The sequence below is a fragment of the Scardinius erythrophthalmus genome (assembly GCF_964197995.2).
Source record: "Scardinius erythrophthalmus genome assembly, chromosome: 15".
Taxonomy (NCBI): domain Eukaryota; kingdom Metazoa; phylum Chordata; class Actinopteri; order Cypriniformes; family Leuciscidae; genus Scardinius; species Scardinius erythrophthalmus.
The window spans coordinates 6,383,711-6,403,101 of record NC_138235.1 but is presented as its reverse complement, the minus strand read 5'-3'; the positions used below and the strand labels follow the sequence as shown (position 1 = coordinate 6,403,101).

At 35.4% G+C, this 19,391-nt stretch overlaps 1 protein-coding gene across 1 annotated transcript in view; it reads right to left on the bottom strand.

Moving 5' to 3' along the window:
* Nucleotides 1-13,759, bottom strand: part of LOC308702886 (6-phosphofructo-2-kinase/fructose-2,6-bisphosphatase) — a 107,865-nt gene extending 94,106 nt beyond the window's left edge. Inside the window, exons 1-2 of the mRNA XM_081386029.1 lie at nucleotides 13,548-13,759; nucleotides 650-775 (exon numbers count right to left, since the gene is read on the bottom strand). Of these exons, the coding sequence (XP_081242155.1) occupies nucleotides 650-775; nucleotides 13,548-13,623 (202 nt within the window). The 5' untranslated portion in view covers nucleotides 13,624-13,759. The remainder of the gene's footprint in view (nucleotides 1-649; nucleotides 776-13,547) is intronic.
* Between the last annotated feature and the right edge of the window lie 5,632 nt (nucleotides 13,760-19,391).

The window sequence follows — 19,391 nt, the reverse complement described above, 5'->3', positions numbered from 1 at the left end:
CTAAGTGCTGAAGTGCACAGGGGAACAGTTGCTGCAAGACCAACTTCAGGAAGTCTGCAGCGTGCAAAATACTATTTTAGGAGAACTACAAGAAAGCTCTTTTAGAAGCGACCACCGCTGCCGAGCCGTCACACACACACTCACTGAAGAGCTTCTTCCTAGTTTGTTGCACACACTCGAACGATGATTGCTGAGCACAATCGTGAGAAACGCTCGGCTTCAAAGCTAAAGCTTGGTTAAAGCAAGCTTCCTTACATACCCGTCTCATGGGGAGTGGTTGATGATGCAAATCACTTCTGACGTAACGTCGAACGTGGCTGACTGAAAGGGAACCACATGCAAAACAACTTATTGCTTTTTTTTGAGTGCTTGTGTGTGATGTCTGAGGGCAAAGTTAACTTTTTCAGCAAAATTGAATGGTTTTGAGTGGAGAGCTTCATTTTGATATAGGAAGTAGGAAGTTTGGGGAATTAGGTGAGAAGTTAAGGATTTGTGTTTAGAGTTTTGAGTAAAGGAAGCATAATTTCAAGAAACGTGTTTAAGCAGCAATCAAGAAAAACTGTAATGTGTGAGAAAATTTTGTGCTTCTACCTGTTACTTTTATAAATCGAAATGTTTGTATAATTTTTCCATGAATAATAATTCTCACCCTTGGTGGGAACACCAATCCAGTTGAGGTAGCGTGTGAGTTTCTTAGAGATGTAGGTCTTTCCACGGGCAGGAAGACCAACCATCACAATCATGGTGGGAGAGTTGGTGAACTGCGGAACTGATGCTGAAACAAGCACACACATTATGTCTAATTAAATAAATAAACCCCATGATAGTTTCATACACATTATATTAATCTAACATTTAATTTCAAACTGACGCATCATTTGATATGGTTTTACAATGCATTTCTTTAACTGATCTCTATGGAGACAGAAGCCATGTTTACACTCCCACTCATTTATTCAAGGTATTATAAGTTATTCATTTTACTAAAGAAACAGTAGTGTCTCATGTATCAGTCGTGGGGCCCAGTGACCAGGAGCACACCAACGGTATGGGGTCCAACAACGTTGTGGGGCCCAAATGGTGGGCCCCACACCGATTTCAATGTAAACTGCCTCAGTAGCCTCTGCTGATATGCCTCATGCTTTTTTTTCACTTTCCCCACAAGGTGATAAAAACCGGTTACGAGTGTGTATGTTCTCTATCGCCCCTGTAGCTGGGAACGTGGTATTGCAGCAGATACACACTACCGGAAGTGTGTGTGGCTTTAGCCAATGAGAAAGGCCCACGGAGAGGGAGGGAGAAGCCGTGTAGTTTTATTGGATGCGCCCACGCACACTGTTACTGGGTTTTAATCTTTAATTCCTCTGTTATGACTCAATGGAAGAAACACTTCATGTTGACTAAGCAACATGTTGCTGTAATCCTTTAGTATTTAACTAAACATTTGATATAGTTTCATGTATATTTCTAGTCGTGTGAACAGAATGATGCTTAATGAAGTAAGGTTAAACAGATGGCTAACATTAGCTGCTAAAAGCCCACGGATACGGCCACGGATGGCATTTTAAACCGGAAGTTCCACGCGCTTCGACTCTGAACAAACGGAAAACACTCTTCATGTGAGAAACAGGTAGGTGAAGTTATTTGACTTTGTACATGATTTTCGTTTCAATTCTTACTCAATTTCGTAGCGCAACTAAATGAAAGTTAATGATGTAGCATTTTATTCAGATCGATAGCTGATAATGTTATGAGCTGGTGATGCTATTTATAGATCGATAGCTGATCCTGGTGGCTGCGTAAGAAGCATTTTATTGCATTACATGATAATTTGACTGCGTTTTCTTTATAGTTTTGCAAAAATCCACTAATGTATTGGTTTGACGCTTATGTTTTAATTGATCAGACATGATTGCAGATCACGTGTAGCTGACAGACTAACTTAACTTTTTATTGATCTATCTTACAGTATTTACAATATGGCTGAATAGATCTAACTATCGTTTCTGTGTTATATCTGTTGTCTGGCCTGTGCAAGCTACATTTAGATCTTAAACCACTGAATATTAACGTTACATTACTTGAAATTGTTTGATTGTTTGATTTTGAAATTGTCACGTCCTTAATGGAGAACTGTCACGTCCGTGGCAAAAAATTTTTTTCTCATAAATGCGATCACGAAAAATAAAATAAAAATAATATTTTATGTTCTGTGGAGGCCGACCCTTCTTCATCCGGTGAGTAATATTACTTTTGTTTTGCGCAGTGTAATTCATAGAATTACAAAAAAAAATATTTTGCCTAAAAGTTAAAGACTTTTTGTGTCACGTCACATGTGTATTTCCCTCATATTAAATATAAAACGCATGTGTAGACTGATATTTTTCTAATGTTTGGACTCCTTTATTAACCCTTGTGCTGCATTAGGGACATTTTTGGTAATTTTCAGTTTAATTTCTTTGACCATTTTGGCTGTTTTAATGCAAATGGTATGTAATTTGGCAAAATTGTGACTTTTTGGATAAATTTTAAAATTTTGATCCCATGTTGCATAATATGTATAACACACACTGTGTAGATCAAATAGGAACATCTAGCACAATAATGACCAAAAATGGCCCATTGAAACCCATTAAAACATCGTTTAAAGCCCGGGCAGTCATTAATAAATCATGACTTAAGTTGAAACAACCTTTTATTTTGAAGCAAAAGCATTATATTTGCATTATATAGTGTATTCCACCAGATGACGTCACTATATAGGTATTCCCTATGGGGGGAAATGCACGTTAATTTCCTGGTTTCCACTAGGGGCACTATTGACTGTGTTATGAAGCATTTTAATGGCTCAATAATCTAAAAATGATGTTTCTGAGTATGTGTGGATGTCTGAGAGCAATGTATGTATGCGTTGACAAAAGTGTGTGTGTGTGTGTGTGTAGGTCCTAAATATAATACATGGTATTTAGTAGGGCTGCATCTATCGATTCTTTTTGTAATCGATTAATCTAGCACTTAATCGATCGATTAATCGAGTAATCGGATAAAAAAATTTAGTGTGTTTAAACAACCAAAACAAATAATGCATAACGAAAATAATGTGGCTGTAAAATGATTAAGCATTTGGCTTTTATTTCTCAAAAAACAAACAAACAAAAAAACAGAGGTATTTATTCCAACTCAAACATTTGGCTCCAAAACTAAGCCTATTTATTGTAATTTTTAGCGCCAGTGCCAACAATTATATAACAATACAGTTAAGTCAACTTTATACTGTAAAACATGTATAACATGTAAAACTATGAATACAAACTTAAATAGTAAAGGCCATTTGGCCTTAGTTTTGTCTTCTTAATACAACATTACAAAAAAAGGATTGCACCTTCTGCAAATTACCCACCGGAGAACAAAAATAAATTAAATTAATATAAAATATCAAGCCAAACAGGTACACAATGTATACAATTTATATAAAAAAAATGTGTAGCTTTTAAAAGGGGAATGTTTTATTGCAAATATGCATTTTGTTAAATAGAAAAAGAACAGCATTTTGTTTTTCACTAAGGCTAGTTGAAGTATATTAGCACGTTTTGTAGTATTATATTTTTTTGTTAATTGAAAATGTTCTATGCTCAATTACTTTGGTAGCCAATTATGTCTTCCCCAAAAGTACGAGTGGATTTGGAGAAGCAGGCTAGGGAGTTTCATTTTTTTGTTGTTGTCAATATTTTGTTGTATATACAATATTTGTTCCTCCATCACGTCCCGGTGTAGCCTATATAGTGAATGCATGCTGAAATTATTGTTGCGTGGCTACTTAAGTTTAAGCATATGTGATGCATTGCCGCAATTGGTCTGACTGGCGCGTGAGAGAGACGAGGGTGCGTGTGTGTGTGTGTGTGTGTGTGTGTGTGAAGGGGTTCCTTTTTTTAGGCTATACCATCTTGCAATTGAACGTGAATACGTTTACTACTTAAAAACATCAAAGCTAAACATCATATCTAGTCAAACCGCATCACGACATCACTACAAATACAGTATGGGATTAAAATCTTTTCAGCTACGCTGAAAGGAAGCGATCCCAAATTTCAAACATTCTCTGCCGTTTATGGACATCTTTACTCTCCGCCATCGCGCCAACTAAATTCAAAATGTATACGCGCTATGGTGTGCTTCCTGAACATTGAACAACGGTCCGTGTGAAACAATCAGATCCCTGCGCGTATAGTGTGCATCATAGGAATTTAACGAGGCTTCGAGGCAGAGTTTTCGCCTCGAGGAATTTTTGTAATCGAGTAAATAGAGTAACTCGATGAATCGTTTCAGCCCTAGTATTTAGGCGAGTGACAAAAATCATAATATCCATCCAACCATCCATCTTCTTCCGCTTATCTGGGGGCCGGGTTGTGGGGGGAGCAGTCTAAGCAGGGATGCCCAGACTTCCTTCTCCCTCGACACTTCCTCCAGCTCTTCCGGGGGGACATCGATGCGTTCCCAGACCAGCCGGGAGACATAGTCCCTCCAACGTGTCCTAGGTCTTCCCCGGGGTCTCCTCCCTCTCGCACCGGACGGTTTGCCAGAATCTCTTCGAGGCCGACCGGTAGTCCTTCTCCATGGCAGCCAGCCAGGCCCGATAGGACTCCTTCTTCAGCTTTACGGCATCCCTTACTTCTGGTGTCCACCACCGGGTTCGGGGATTGCCGCCTCGACAGGCACCGGAGACCTTATGGCCACAGCTCCGAGTGGCCGCGTTGACAATGAAGGTGGAGAACATGGTCCACTCGGACTCAATATCTCCAGACTCCCTCAGGATCCGGTCGAAGCTCTACCGGAGGTGGAAGTTGAAGATCTCTCTGACAGGGGATTCGGCCAAACATTCCCAACAGACCCTCACAGTACGTTTGGGTCTGCCGAGTCTGTCCAGCTTCCTCCCCCGCCATCGGATCCAACTCACCACCAGGTGGTAATCAGTTGACAGCTCCGCCCCTCTCTTCACCCGAGTGTCCAAGACATATGGCCAGAGGTCAGATGAAACGACCACAAAGTCGATCATCGACCTCCAGCCTAGGGTGTCCTGGTGCCATGTGCACTGATGGACACCCTTATGCTTGAACATGGTGTTCGTTATGGACAAGCTGTAACTAGCACAGAAGTCCAATAACAGAACACCACTCGGGTTCAGATCAGGGGGGCCGTTCCTCCCAATCACGCCCCTCCAGGTGTCACTGTTGCTGCCCACGTGGGCATTGAAGTCCCCCAGTAGAACGACGGAGTCACCAGTTGGAGCACTTTCCAGCACCCCTCCCAGAGTCCCCAAGAAGGCCGGGTACTCTACACTGCCGTTTAGCCCATAGGCGCACACAACAGTGAGAGACCTATCCCCGACCCGTAGGCGCAGGGAAACGACCCTCTCGTTCACCGGATTGAACTCCAACACATGGCGGCTGAGCTGGGGGGCTATAAGCAAACCCACACCAGTCTCTCAAGGAGTGTGGTTCCAGAAAAGCACCGGCCCCTTACGGTCTCTCCTGCAGGTGGTGGGTCCACGGGAGGGTGGGTCCACGGGAGGGCGGCCCCGCGTCGCTCCTTCGGGCTGAGCCCGGCCGGACCCCATGGGGGGAGGCCCGACCACCAGGCGCTTGCATACGAGCCAATTTCGTATTGTTTGTTTTGAAGTTTTTGATATGTTTGATATGTTTATAGAATTCAGAAAATAAAAATTCATGTTCATGGTGATCTTGTAGTTTTGCTTTGTTTCTAGAGCAAATTTTGATGTATAGGGAGACAGGCAGAGGTTATAGTCACCTAGTAGAAATCAGGAAAATTTTTGCAATACTGCAGATGTTTGCAATATGTCAATTATATGAAAAATAGTACCAACGGGTGGAAACCAGTAAAAAGTAAATATTTTACCCCAAGGCTTGGTAATGACAGGGTATTTGAATAGAAATTATGATTTTATGATATTTTGACAATGGGTTCAAAAATGGATATTTTAATGGGTTTAAATAGGATCAAATTTGTCCTTAACGCGCTATGTGTGATTTTTTTTTTTTTTTTTTAAATAGCACAAAAAATAAAAATGCACCAAATATAATGTTGCTGCTAATCATTGACATATTCAAGACTGTGATAATCCAAAGCCAAGGTTTTCACTTTGCATTTAGTATATGGAAAATAATTACATTTATATGTTTTTTCCTCTTATACAAATTGATGGTATCGTCACCAAAACTGGAATTTAAAGGGTTAAAATCCTGAAATTAAATAAATATTTGGTAGTTATGATGAGGACTGATGCTGGTTAAAAGATTTAACTTAGTAAAAGTGGAAAATAATAATAGTATTTAATATTTTAGGCAGTGTTTAATATGTGACCATTTTTGGTCCTTAACGCGCTAAGTGTGATTTATTTTAAAAATCTGACATAACACAAAATCTTTAAATGCACCAGAAATAATGTTGCTGCTAATCTTTGACATATTCAAGACTGTGATAATCCAAAGCTAAAGTTTTCTCTTTGCATTTAGTGTATGGAAAATAATTACATTTTTGTGTTTTTTCCTCTTATAGTAATTGATGGTATCATCACCAAAACTGGAATTTAAAGGGTTAAAATCCTGAAATTAAATACATATTTGGTAGTTATGATGAGGACTGATGCTGGTTAAAAGATTTAACTCAGTGAAAGTGGAAAAAAAAAAAAAATATATAATAGTTTTATGGCAGTGTTTAGAGTGGACATTTTTGTCCCTTAATGCACTCAATGTCGTAAATTATATAATGCAGCACAAGGTAGGGGTGGAACGGTACACAGATGTCACGGTTCGGTTCATACCTCGGTTCAGACATCACGGTTCGGTACGAGTTCGGCACAATGGAGGGAAAAGCAAAACAAAAATGCAGAAGGCAATTTTTTTTATTGTGCATGTCTCAGGCTGTACCACCAAGTGTCATACAGTCTCTCCCCTGAGCTAGCTGCAACAGCCTGCCCTGAAGTGTGTAAAGTAAGATGTAAACAAAATAAGACAATCAGCTATAAAACTGAAAATAAAGCATCTCTTATTTATGTGCAGACGCACAAGCTCGAGGGTGCGCGCGGCCAAAATGTCGTCATTGCGGTGTGGGCGGTCGTGCGCGTTGGGTGCGCAAGGCCACATTTCGCGTGGCGGTGTGCAGTGCACGGCTTTTTAACGCGTGCGGCTCCGCATTCGAAGACGCACGACTTCGAGCCTAATTGGGCCAAGCATGTACATTCAACAAGGCACCGGCACCCAGTTCTTGCGTCTAAATTAGTTGCTTACATTAACAAAACGTGCCTACAATAGCAGACATAAGCCCTTTAAATAAAAATAAATGGCCATGTTTTATAAAAAGGTTCACAAAACTAAATAAAAATGTTTAGAAATGATGTAAGATAACGTTAATTTAGTTGTAGGTTACGTTCTCATATCCATTTTTTTCTAATGTCACAAGGAATAATCTGGTTTACTGCTTTACACGATTATTTTGTAGTGTGGTTTTGGTGTACTAAAGTGTTGTTGTGCTAAAATAAACATTCACGAGTGTACCGTACTTCTCACCGCTGATTCCTGATGGTTTAGATGACAGTTACACTGAGTCGCACCCTGTCGTTTCAAAGATTAGTACACCGGCGAGTGCGAAGTAGAAATGCCTTGTCCATTTCGGGAGGCGCGTGCGCGGTCAGCGGAGGCTCGCACTGCGGAGGCAGGCGAAAGTATAAACAAACCTATCTTAAGGCGGGGCTACAGATTAGGTGTCCTTAAAGAACCCGCTAACAGCAGTTCCGCATTACATTAATTAATTTGCACGCGAGTTTTATTTATTTTTGTACCGTGTATTCTCCGTGTAAATTGACTTTATTTATCAGAATTGCGTGAAATAAAGTCGCAATTGCGTGTTATAAAGTCAGAATTGCGAGATATAAAGTCAGAATTATGAGATATAAAGTCAGAATTGCGTTAAATAAAGTCGCAGTTGCAAGATATAAAGTCAGAATTGCATGAAATAAAGTCGCAATTGCGTGTTATAAAGTCAGAATTGTGTGAAATAAAGTTGCAATTGCGTGATATAAAGTCAATTTGCAATTCGCAATTGCGACTTTATCATGCAATTCTGTCTTTTAAACACATAATTGCGAGTTTATATCTTGCAATTCTTTTCTCAGAATTGTGAGATTTAAAGTCCAGTTCTAAGGGGAAAAGGACAGACTTTTTTTTTAGCCTCAGAATAGTTTATATCACAATTCTGACTTTATAACACGCAATTGCGACTATATATCATGCAATTCTGACTTTATATCTCCCAATTGCGTATTATAAAGGCGTGATATAGCCTAAAGTCGCAATTGCGAGAAAAAAATTCCGAATTCTGACTTTATATCACGCAATTGCGACTTTATTTCATGCAATTCTGACTTTATATCTCGCAACTGTGAGAACTAAAGTCAGAATTGCGAGATATAAACTCGCAATTGTGAGATAAAAAGTCGCAATTATCTTTTAAAATGTTTTATTCTGTGGCGGAAACAAGCTTTCATATTCTCTCTCTCTCTCTCTCACACACACACACACACACACACACACACACACACACACACACACACATACACAGACACACGCACGCACGCACACGATTTAGCTATTACATTTGTGTTGCAGTTATGAGGGGGTCCTTGGAATTTTTTCTACCCTATGAGGGGTCCCTATCTCCAGATAGTTTGAGAACCCGTGCCCTAAAGAACCCGCGTATCTAACAGTAGCTCCGCATGACATTAATTAATTTGCATGCGAGTTTTATTTATTTTTATACCGTGTATTCTCCATGTAAATTCATGCACCGAACCATGACACCCGTACCGATTCGGTTCAATACGAATACATGTACCGTTCCACCCCTATGAATCATAGCTCCTCCAACTTATGTTGATTATCAGGATGTCTGTCAATCCTTAAGTCTTTAATTTGTTAATGTACAAATAATGCCTTAATTAGCATTTCAATGTCTTTCAAAGTTTCAAAGATCTTAAAATGCTAAATTGCAATGAACCATGACGGGCAGCCCTCTGTGCGCACACACTCGAAGCATGTGTACTGAAGTCTTCTGTCAGCGCTTAAGCACCCGCTTCAGTTCTTCTGCGCTTTACCCATTAAATACACACATTCATCTTAAATGAATGTAAAAAATTATTATCTATGCATAACTATGTGATCTCATATATGCATGATCTGTTTCTTAGAACTTTTTGTCTGATTTCTAGTAGCCAAAGCAGCAGACTTCTGTTCTAGAGACCAAAACATCCCTAACAGATCACTCTTCCCATGATGCCTCCAACAAAGATGCTGTCGTCACGCAGGTAAAGGAGTAATGTTGACTCTGTCATCACAATCTATTCTAGTCTTGCCCTCATGCTGCATGTCAAGCGCTCACACACACACATTTCTAGTCTAGGCCTTATGGGGCCCTCACACACACACACACACACACACACGTTTCTAGTCTAGGCTTTATGGGGCCCTCCCCTCAAATGAATGAATTCACAGTTAAGCTCAAACACACACACATTTCCAGTCTAGCCTTATGGGGCCCTCACACACACACACACACATTTCTAGTCTAGGTTTTATGGGGCCCTCACGTATGGATCTCACTCATCATTGGGACAACACCTGTCAATATTTAAACTAGTGTAATTGCAGGTGTAATTCAACACTTCTCAAGCTGCTGCATGATCAGAATGAGTTCTGATCCCTCTGGAAGGCGGTAGTGCTTTCTGTGGACCTCGATGTTATGCCCAAGGAAATCTGCCAATTGGTCAAGTTCTGTAGTCTTGAGATTCAGAACAGTCGACAGAGTAGCAATGTGTTTCCTATGTTTTGTTGAGGTTAGCGCTTTGGGATGTTTGTCATCACATTCATTCACAAACTGCCTAATGCAATCGAAACCCCTCAAGTAATGGACATAGAGCGGCAAAGCAAACAAGCATCCGTTTTCTCCACATTCCACAGTACTCCACATTCTTCTTGCTTTTCAGTCAGAGTATCAAGCGATTCTCTCATGACCGGGGTAAGGAGAACAGGGACTTTCCTCCCTCTCTTTCTTACTATGGCAATCCGAACAAAATGTTTGCAAAGCTTCTGCTCCAGTGCTGTAAGGGCTAGGTTAACATCTTTGTGTTTCTGATGTATCCTTCTGCTCTTCGTTGGTTGAAGAGGATAACTTGCGCCAGGGTCACTTTAGCAAGGTCCTCCCAGTTCATAGAAGGCTCTTCTTGCAGGGCATTCAATTGCTTCTGCTGTTTCTCAGACAAATAGCAATGAAGTCTGTGGACATCCTGTGTGAATGGTAGAATCTGAGGAGAATTCCACTTGGTCTGGTTAAGCTGAGTTAGCGATTGACTTGCAATGTCAAATATCCAACTTTCTTGGTATAGCAGTGCAAATTCCTCAGCATCTTTGGCAGTCTGTTGATCTTTCATCTTCAATCCTTCAGATTTGATAAACATGCCTAAAGCGTGCAAGCCATGTCCATATTATAAATATGTCCATATAAGCCATGTCCATATAAATCCATATTTGCCAGTTTCATCATTAAATCCAGCTAGGCATCTTGCAGCCGAGACATGACTACTTTTCAGGCTTTATGAGTTCTTTGATCCAACAATTGCAATAACTGTGAACTGGACTTTGCATTGATGCAGCACACACAATTATACACATTTTCTGGTTAAAAGGGATTCTTTGCCTCATATGCCCTTTTCCCTGTTTGTTGTATATTGTTTTGCCCTGTTTTTGCGCTGTTGTTGATCTCACTTAATCCATCTATTATTCATATTATCCACCAATGCAATAACTGTGAATTTTGCATCACTGCAGCGCACACAATTATACTCATTTTTCCTGGTTACTAATGATTCTTCGCCATATATATGATTTTTCTTGTTTGTTATTTGTCGCTGTTCCCTGTTTACAAAATATGCTATTGCTGATCTCTTGCACTCCATGAAATTGCAGTGTCGATTGTTCTCAACCCTGGTCCTCGAGGGCCACCATCCTGCAGAGTTTAGCTCCAGCCTTGATTAAAGAGCTTAATTAGCAGGTGAGTTTGATTAGGGTTGGAGCTAAACTCTGCAGGATGGTGGCCCTCGAGGACCAGGGTTGAGAACAATCGACACTGCAATTTCATGGAGTGCAAGAGATCAGCAATAGCATGTGTCGATTGTTCTCAACCTTGGTCCTCGAGGGCCACCATCCTGCAGAGTTTAGCTCCAACCCTAATCAAACTCACCTGAACCAGCTAATTAAGCTCTTTAATCAAGGTTGTAGCTAAACTCTGTAGGACAGTGGCCCTCGAGGACCAGGGTTGGGAACCCCTCTAATGTAATCTCGTTGTATCATTGCAATGACAATAAATTATTATTATTATTATTATTATTATTAATATGTATGTGCCAAAAAAAAAAGTTGACAAAATATCTTTACTTCCATATAGATTTGCGTTCATGAGTAAGATTCATGTGTGGAAGTGATCTGTGGAAGTGAAGACAGATTTTTTTTTTTCTTTTCTCTTTTTTCTTTTCACTTTCCACATCTGTGGAAGTGAAGACAGATCTTTTTTTCTTTTTGGCACACGAAACATTGACATTGCTCCATAAAATTGGGATTAAACCTCTGGAGTCACATGGATAACTTTTTCTTTATGAATGTTTGAAAGTTTAGGATGAACAGTTTTTAAATGGAAAGATGGAAATCTCTCAGGTTTCATTCAAATATCTTTAGTTGTGTTCTGAAGATGAACAAGTTTCTTATGGGTTTAGAATGCCTTGATGGTGAGTGAATGAAGGCAGAATGTTCATTTTTGGGGGAACTAACCCTTTAAAGTTCTCTGTTGTCTTATATTATAAAGTAGACTGGGGTAGATCCAGTCAAATGTCTTTTTTAATTTTAAATGTTTTATACCAAAAATCAGACTGGTGACTCTTGCATTGTAATGCCATGAGTTGCTTATAGCATGTTTATTACTGTTACATTGACCAAATGCTTTATTTTTTACCCACTTGAAATGTAAAATGTTGTCTAACCTCTTTTTGTATGGAACCGGCCATTGTGTATTACCAAATACATTTTCATTGAGGACTAATCATGTTGTAAAGTTGTTGTTTTTTTAATCCAGTGTTTAGTGTAAATATTACTCACGGTATTAGTACTATAATTCCACAGGGTCTTAAAGTCTTTATTCATCAGATGAATAGGGAGATTTCATGTGAAGTCCTCAATTTAGGAGTATATTATTTTAGGCTGCAGTGAACATGACTGGCTTTGAACACAACTTCATTAGAAATAGAGTAAAAATAACCATGGGACAAACAAGATCCCCTTCAGCAAAACTGCACAGTTCATTCAATGACCAATACAATGCAGACAGTTACAGTTGGTGTCCTGCAGACTGAAGTAGTTCAGGCTGTGACCAAAATTTGAGGGCTCATTGATTTAGAAAGTCTTTTTTTATGCCATGTTAATGGCCAAACTGATATAGATGTGTGCAGATTAATTTAGAGGATCTACATTATAATCTAAAAAAGTTTATATGGTAATCAAGGGCAAATAATGGAAGTAGTTGATGTTTTACAGATAGTGACTTTGGTCCCTTCTAAGATATAAAGATTAGAAATGTGTGTGTATCTGTGAAAGTGGACCCCACAACTCCTAAATGTTAAATCCAGGCCCCACAAGTGACACAAAAACGCATGTGCAAACAATTTTGTTTGAATTTTGTTATATTGAAGTGATATTTCTTATTAGGAATTTTTTCTTGCTTGATTTTTTATAAGTCTGTAGAACCACTGGAAATGGTGGACCCCACAATTTGGCAAAAAACGGTGGTCCCCCTTATGGTAGGAAACAGTGTGTGTGTGTGTGTGTGTGTGTGTGTGTGTGTGTGTGTGTGTGTGTGTGTGTGTGTGTGTGTGTGTGTGTGTGTGTGTGTAAATGGCAATGAACTGGACTCCAGAGAGGTGAATAGCCCAGAGGACACAAACCATCATACACTGTAAAAAACACTACAAAACTGATTTTTATCACAATTACTCACATAACAAAAGTATTAGACGAAGTATTAGGAAACATTCTCTGTATGATTTTATTTTAAAGCATTTTCACTATGCAATATGTTTTTTTGAATCTATTTATTACATACTAACTCTCACTTCTTACTTAGGCAGTCTCTTAAAAATATATTTCAAGGATTTATGAAAAAGAGTTTATGGAGGTTTTATGATACTTGGTCCAGTTTGCTGATATTCTAACAGCATAGTGAATAAAAAAGATGTCCACTAACTTATACTTTTATAACCTGATGGCAAGAACAGAAATAGAGTGAAGGATGAGACAGAGTCAAGACAAGTCAAGTCACCTATATTATTATAGCGCTTTTTACAATACAGATTGTTTCAAAGCAGCTTTACAGTGATAACAGGAAATTAATGCAACAAAGATTGAGAGAGATGTTTCTTTAGGTGTCTGACTTACAGCCTCTTCTCTGTCTCAGCCTGCTGCTCATCCACGGCACCCAGATCTTCTCCAGAGGATTTTGTGTAAGTTCCATTTGTGAGCGATAGATATTTATTCTGTGTAAGATATATACAGGTGTGTATGATAAATGCACAAAGTGACCAGTCAAACTGATGTCTTCTCTAATGTAACCTTAGAACCTGTAATGTAATGTATGTGTAACCTTGTCCACTTTGAAGCAGATGTGTTTACACTGGTGAACCCTGGTAGAGGAGGCGCATCAAGCACCTGATTACACATGTTATACACAACAGCCTATCAATATTCACTACAAAACAAGCATGATCTGAATATATTATGCAACTAATAATCATTAAAACAATTCCTCCTTTCTATCACTGAAAGGCAAAAGCCAATTAATCCAGAATACCCAGAAATGTGAATGACGTTGCTGACAAAAAAAAAAAAAAATCAATTAAATCAATTAAATAAATAAATAAATAGTGCCTGGAGGATATTACAGTTTTTCTCGATTACTTAAACACTATAACCAGGCTTTTGAACTAAAATTTCAAAACCATAATTCCATTTATCAAAAAGCACACCCATTTCACTAAACTATAAACACTATTCCCTGTTTTGACACATGAGTCAGATTTGTTGAACTGTCACTGAAAAACTCTACACACAAATCCCTTCATTTCTCATTGCCTACACCATGTTGTCATGTATAAAGCACTAGCATTCAATATTGTTCACTCAAGTCAGCACAGCTTCAGCTCCGTTAGCACACAATTACCCAAGTGGAAACACTAAGAGTCAAAATTTAACACACATCAATCAGATCCTTCAATAGATATATAAAAGGGCCCAAATCAGTTTATTGAGTTTTTGAAACAATGGATCCAGAAAGACATGAAGGAAGAGATCGAGGAGGGATAAGAAGAAGGAGGAGGAGGAGGACGCAGGGCAAGGGCAAGAAGACAAGCAGTCTCAGATGAAATTCAAGCCACTCTAGTTGCCCATGTCTTTGTCAATGGTATGACTATGAGGGAGGCTGGGCTACGAGTAAGGCCAAATTTGAGTCGCTTTACCGTCGCCTCGAGAACCTTCAGGGAGGTGTGGTGGCAAACAAAATTCTATCACTGAATAAGAGACAAACATTTCCAATAGTCTTTGATGAGGTTTATTTTCTTGCAAGAAAAGGCCAGCAGTCGTACAGTCACACAGAGTAGCTGCAGAGTGTGACAGTGAAGGGAGGGTATCCTTTCTCCTTTATAGTCTTGACTCCCAGAATGTTATCTTTCTAGGCAAATTATGATATTTCAACCATATGTGGAACATTCTTAGACGTGTTCATCATATTGTCTCCTAGAGTGGAGGCCCTCCTGTCACGTCCCAACACTCTTTACCATTCCAATACAATTCCATATTAGAACTAGATGGTAAAGTTCGTAGACAAACTTTAAGTTGGCTTGAAAAAGCCTAGCCAGAAAGTTTGAAAAAGTTTTAAACTGTTCTAGCATGGTTTAACATGATTTACCATGTTTCTAGTAAAGAAATATTAGGAAGAAAGAAATAGAGATTAGTAAGATAGAAAGAAAGAAAGATTGGTTAGAAAGAAAGTTTAGTTAGAAAGAAAGAAAGAAAGAAATATTAGTTTGAAAAAAGAAAGAAATTTTAGTTTGAAAAAAGAAATTTTAGTTAGAATAGTTAGAAAGAAAGAAAGGAAGAAAGAAAGAAAGATTAATTAGAAAGAAAGATAGATAGATATATTGGTTAGAAAGAAAGAAAGTTTAGTTATAAAGAAAGAAAGAAAGATTAGATTAAAAAAAGAAAGAAAGATTAGTTAGTTAGAAAGAAAGATTAGTTTGAAAAAAAAGAATGAAAGAAAGATTAGTTAGAAAGAAAGATTAGGTAGTTAGAAAGAAAGATTAGTTTGAAAAAAAGAATGAAAGAAAGATTAGTTAGAAAAAAAATGAAAGAAAGATTAGTTAGAAAGAAAGATTAGTTTGAAAAAAGAAAGATTAGTTAGAAAGAAAAAAACAGTTTGTAAAAAAGAAAGATTAGTAAGAAAGAAAGATGGAAATATTAGTTTAAAAAGAATAGTTAGAAAGAAATGATTAGTTAGAAAGAAAGAAAGATTAGTTAGAAAGAAAGATTAGTTTGAAAAAAGAAAGATTAGTTAGAAAGAAAGATTAGTTTGTAAAAAGAAAGAAAGATTAGTTAGAAAGAAAGAAATATTAGTTAAAAAGAAAGAATAGTTAGAAAGAAAAAAAGAAAGATAGATAGATAGATAGATAGATAGATTGGTTAGAAAGAAAGATTAGTTAAAAAGAAAAAAAGAAAGAAAGAAAGATTAATTTGAAAAAGAATGAAAGAAAGATTAGTTTGAAAAAAGAATGAAAGAAAGATTAGTTAGTTAGAAAGAAAGATTAGTTTGAAAAAAAGATTAGTTAGAAAGAAAGATTAGTTTGAAAAAAGAAAGAAAGAAAGATTAGTTAAAAAGAAAGAAAGATTAGTTTGTAAAAAAGAATGATTAGTTAGAAAGAAAGAAAAAGAAAAAGATATAAATGTCAGTTAAAAAATAAAGAATAGTTAGAAAGAAAGAAAGATAGATTGGTTAGAAAGAAAGAAAGATTGGTTAGAAAGAAAGAGAAAGATAAATTGGTTAGAAAGAAAGAAAGATTAGTTAAAAAGAAAAAAAGAAAGAAAGAAAGATTAATTTGAAAAAGAATGAAAGAAAGATTAGTTTGAAAAAAGAATGAAAGAAAGATTAGTTAGTTAGAAAGAAAGATTAGTTTGAAAAAAAGATTAGTTAGAAAGAAAGATTAGTTTGAAAAAAGAAAGAAAGAAAGATTAGTTAAAAAGAAAGAAAGATTAGTTTGTAAAAAAGAATGATTAGTTAGAAAGAAAGAAAAAGAAAAAGATATAAATGTCAGTTAAAAAATAAAGAATAGTTAGAAAGAAAGAAAGATAGATTGGTTAGAAAGAAAGAAAGATTGGTTAGAAAGAAAGAGAAAGATAAATTAGTTAGTTAGAAAGAAAGATTAGTTTGAAAAAGAGTAGTTAGAAAGAAAAAAGAAAGATTAGTTAGAAAGAAAGAAAGATGGAAATATTAGTTTAAAAAGAATAGTTAGAAAGAAATTATTAGTTAGAAAGAAAGATTAGTTAGAAAGAAAGATTAGTTTGAAAAAAGAAATATTAGTTAGAAAGAAAAAGATTAGTTTGTAAAAAGAAAGAAAGATTATTTAGAAAGAAAGAAATATTAGTTAAAAAGAAAGAATAGTTAGAAAGAAAGATAGATAGATAGATAGATAGATAGATAGATAGATAGATATATAGATAGATAGATAGATAGATAGATAGATAGATAGATAGATAGATAGATAGATAGATTGGTTAGAAAGAAAGAAAGATTAGTTAAAAAGAAAAAAATAAAGAAAGAAAGATTAGTTTGAAAAAGAATGAAAGAAAGATTAGTTTGAAAAAAGAATGAAAGAAAGATTAGTTAGAAAGAAAGAAAGAAAGATTAGTTTGAAAAAAGAAAGAAAGAAAGATTAGTTAAAAAGAAAGACTAGTTTGTAAAAAAGAAAGATTAGTTAGAAAGAAAAAAGAAATAAAGATTAGTTAGTTAGAAAGAAAGAAAGATTAATTTGAAAAAAAGAGTAGTTTGAAAGAAAAAAAGATTAGTTAGAAAGAAAGATTAGTTTGAAAAAAGAAAGAAAGAAAGCTTAGTTAGAAAGAAAGATTAGTTAGAAAGAAAGAAAGAAAGAAAGATTAGTTAAAAAGAAAATAGAAAGAAAGATTAGTTAGAAAGAAAGATTAGTTTGAAAAAAATGAAAGAAAGATTAGTTTGAAAAAAATGAAAGAAAGATTAGTTTGAAGAAGAAAGATAGTTAGAAAGAGAGATTAGTTTGAAGAAGATAGTTAGTTAGAAAGAGATTAGTTTGAAAAAAAATGAAAGAAAGATTAGTTAGAAAGAAAGAAAGATTAGTTAGTTAAAAAGAAAAAAGAAAGATTAGTAAGAAAGAAAGAAAGATTAGTTTGAAAAAAGAAAGAAAGAAAGATTAGTTTGTAAAAAAGAAAGATTAGTTAGAAAGAAAGAAAGATAGAAATATCAGTTAAAAAAGAAAGAATAGTTAGAAAGAAAGATTAGTTAGAAAGAAAGAAATATAGATTGGTTAGAAAGAAAGATTGGTTAGAAAGAAAGAGAGAAAGATAAATTGGTTATAAAGAAAGAAAAGTTAGAAAGAAAGAAATAAAGATTAGTTAGTTAGAAATAAAGATTAGTTAGAAAGAAAGATTAGTTTGAAAAAAATGAAAGAAAGATTAGTTTGAAGAAGAAAGATAGTTAGAAAGAAAGATTAGTTTGAAGAAGATAGTTAGTTAGTTAGTTAGAAAGAGATTAGTTTTAAAAAAATGAAAGAAAGATTAGTTAGAAAGAAAGAAAGAAAGAAAGATTAGTTAGTTAGAAAGAAAAAAGAAAGATTAGTTAGAAAGAAAGAAAGATTAGTTTGAAAAAAGAAAGAAAGAAAGAAAGATTAGTTTGTAAAAAAGAAAGATTAGTTAGAAAGAAAGAAAGAAAGATAGAAATATCAGTTAAAAAAGAAAGAATAGTTAGAAAGAAAGAAATATAGATTGGTTAGAAAGATTGGTTAGAAAGAAAGAGAGAAAGATAAATTGGTTAGAAAGAAAGAAAAGTTAGAAATAAATAAATAAAGATTAGTTAGTTAGAAAGAAAGATTAGTTTGAAAAAAAGAAAGAAAGAGAAAGATTAGTAAGAAAGAAAGAAAAATTAGTTTGAAAAAAGAATGAAAGAAAGATTAGTTAGAAAGAAAGAAAGATTGTAAGAAAGAAAGAATGAAAGAAAGATTAGTTTGAAAGAAAGATTAATTAGTTAGAAAGAAAGAAAGATTGGTTTGAAAAAGAAAGATTAGTTAGAAAGAAAGAAAGATTCATTTGAAAAAAGAAAGAGATCGAAAGATTAGTTAGAAAGAAAAGTTGAAAAGAAAGTAAAGTAAAAAAGAACAGTTAGAAAGAAAGAAAATTAAAAAAGAAAGAAAGAAAATAAAAAAAGTTAAAAAGAAACAAAGAAAAGTAAAAAAGAAAGAATAGCTAGAAAGGAAGAAAAGTAAAACAGAAAGAATGTTTAGAAAGAAAGAAAGAAAGAAAGAAAGAAAGATAGATAGATAGATAGATAGATAGATAGATAGATAGATAGATAGATAGATAGATAGATAGATAGATAGATGGATTTATAGATTAGTTTGAATGAGAGAATTAGAAATACATAAAGATTAGTTTAAAAAAAAGAAATAAAGAAAGATTAGTTAGAAATAAAGAAAGATTTGTTTGAAAAAAGAAAGAAAGTTATTAAAAATTATTAGTTATTAAAAATTATAAAGTTATTCAAAATTAAGAAAGAAAGAAAATTAAAAAAGAAAGAAAGAGAAGTTAAAAAGAAACAAAGAAAAGTAAAAAAGATAGAATAGTTAGAAAGAAAGAAAAAGAAAGAAAGATGGATTAGTTAGAAAGAAAGAAAGAAAGATAGATTAGTTAGAAAGAAAGAAAGATATATTAGAAGAAAATAAAAATATATTAGAAGAAAAAAAAGATAGATTAGTTAGAAGAAAGATATATAGATTTGTTAGAAGGAAAGAAAGATAGATTAGTTAGAAAGAAAGAAAGATATATTAGTAAGAAAGAAAGATAGATTAGTTAGAAAGAATAAAAAGAAAGATGGATTAGTTAAAGAAAGATAGATAGATTAGTTAGAAAGAAAGAAAGATAGATTAGTTAGAAAGAAAGATAGATTAGTTAGAAGAAAAGAAAGATATATTAGATAGAAGGAAAGAAAGA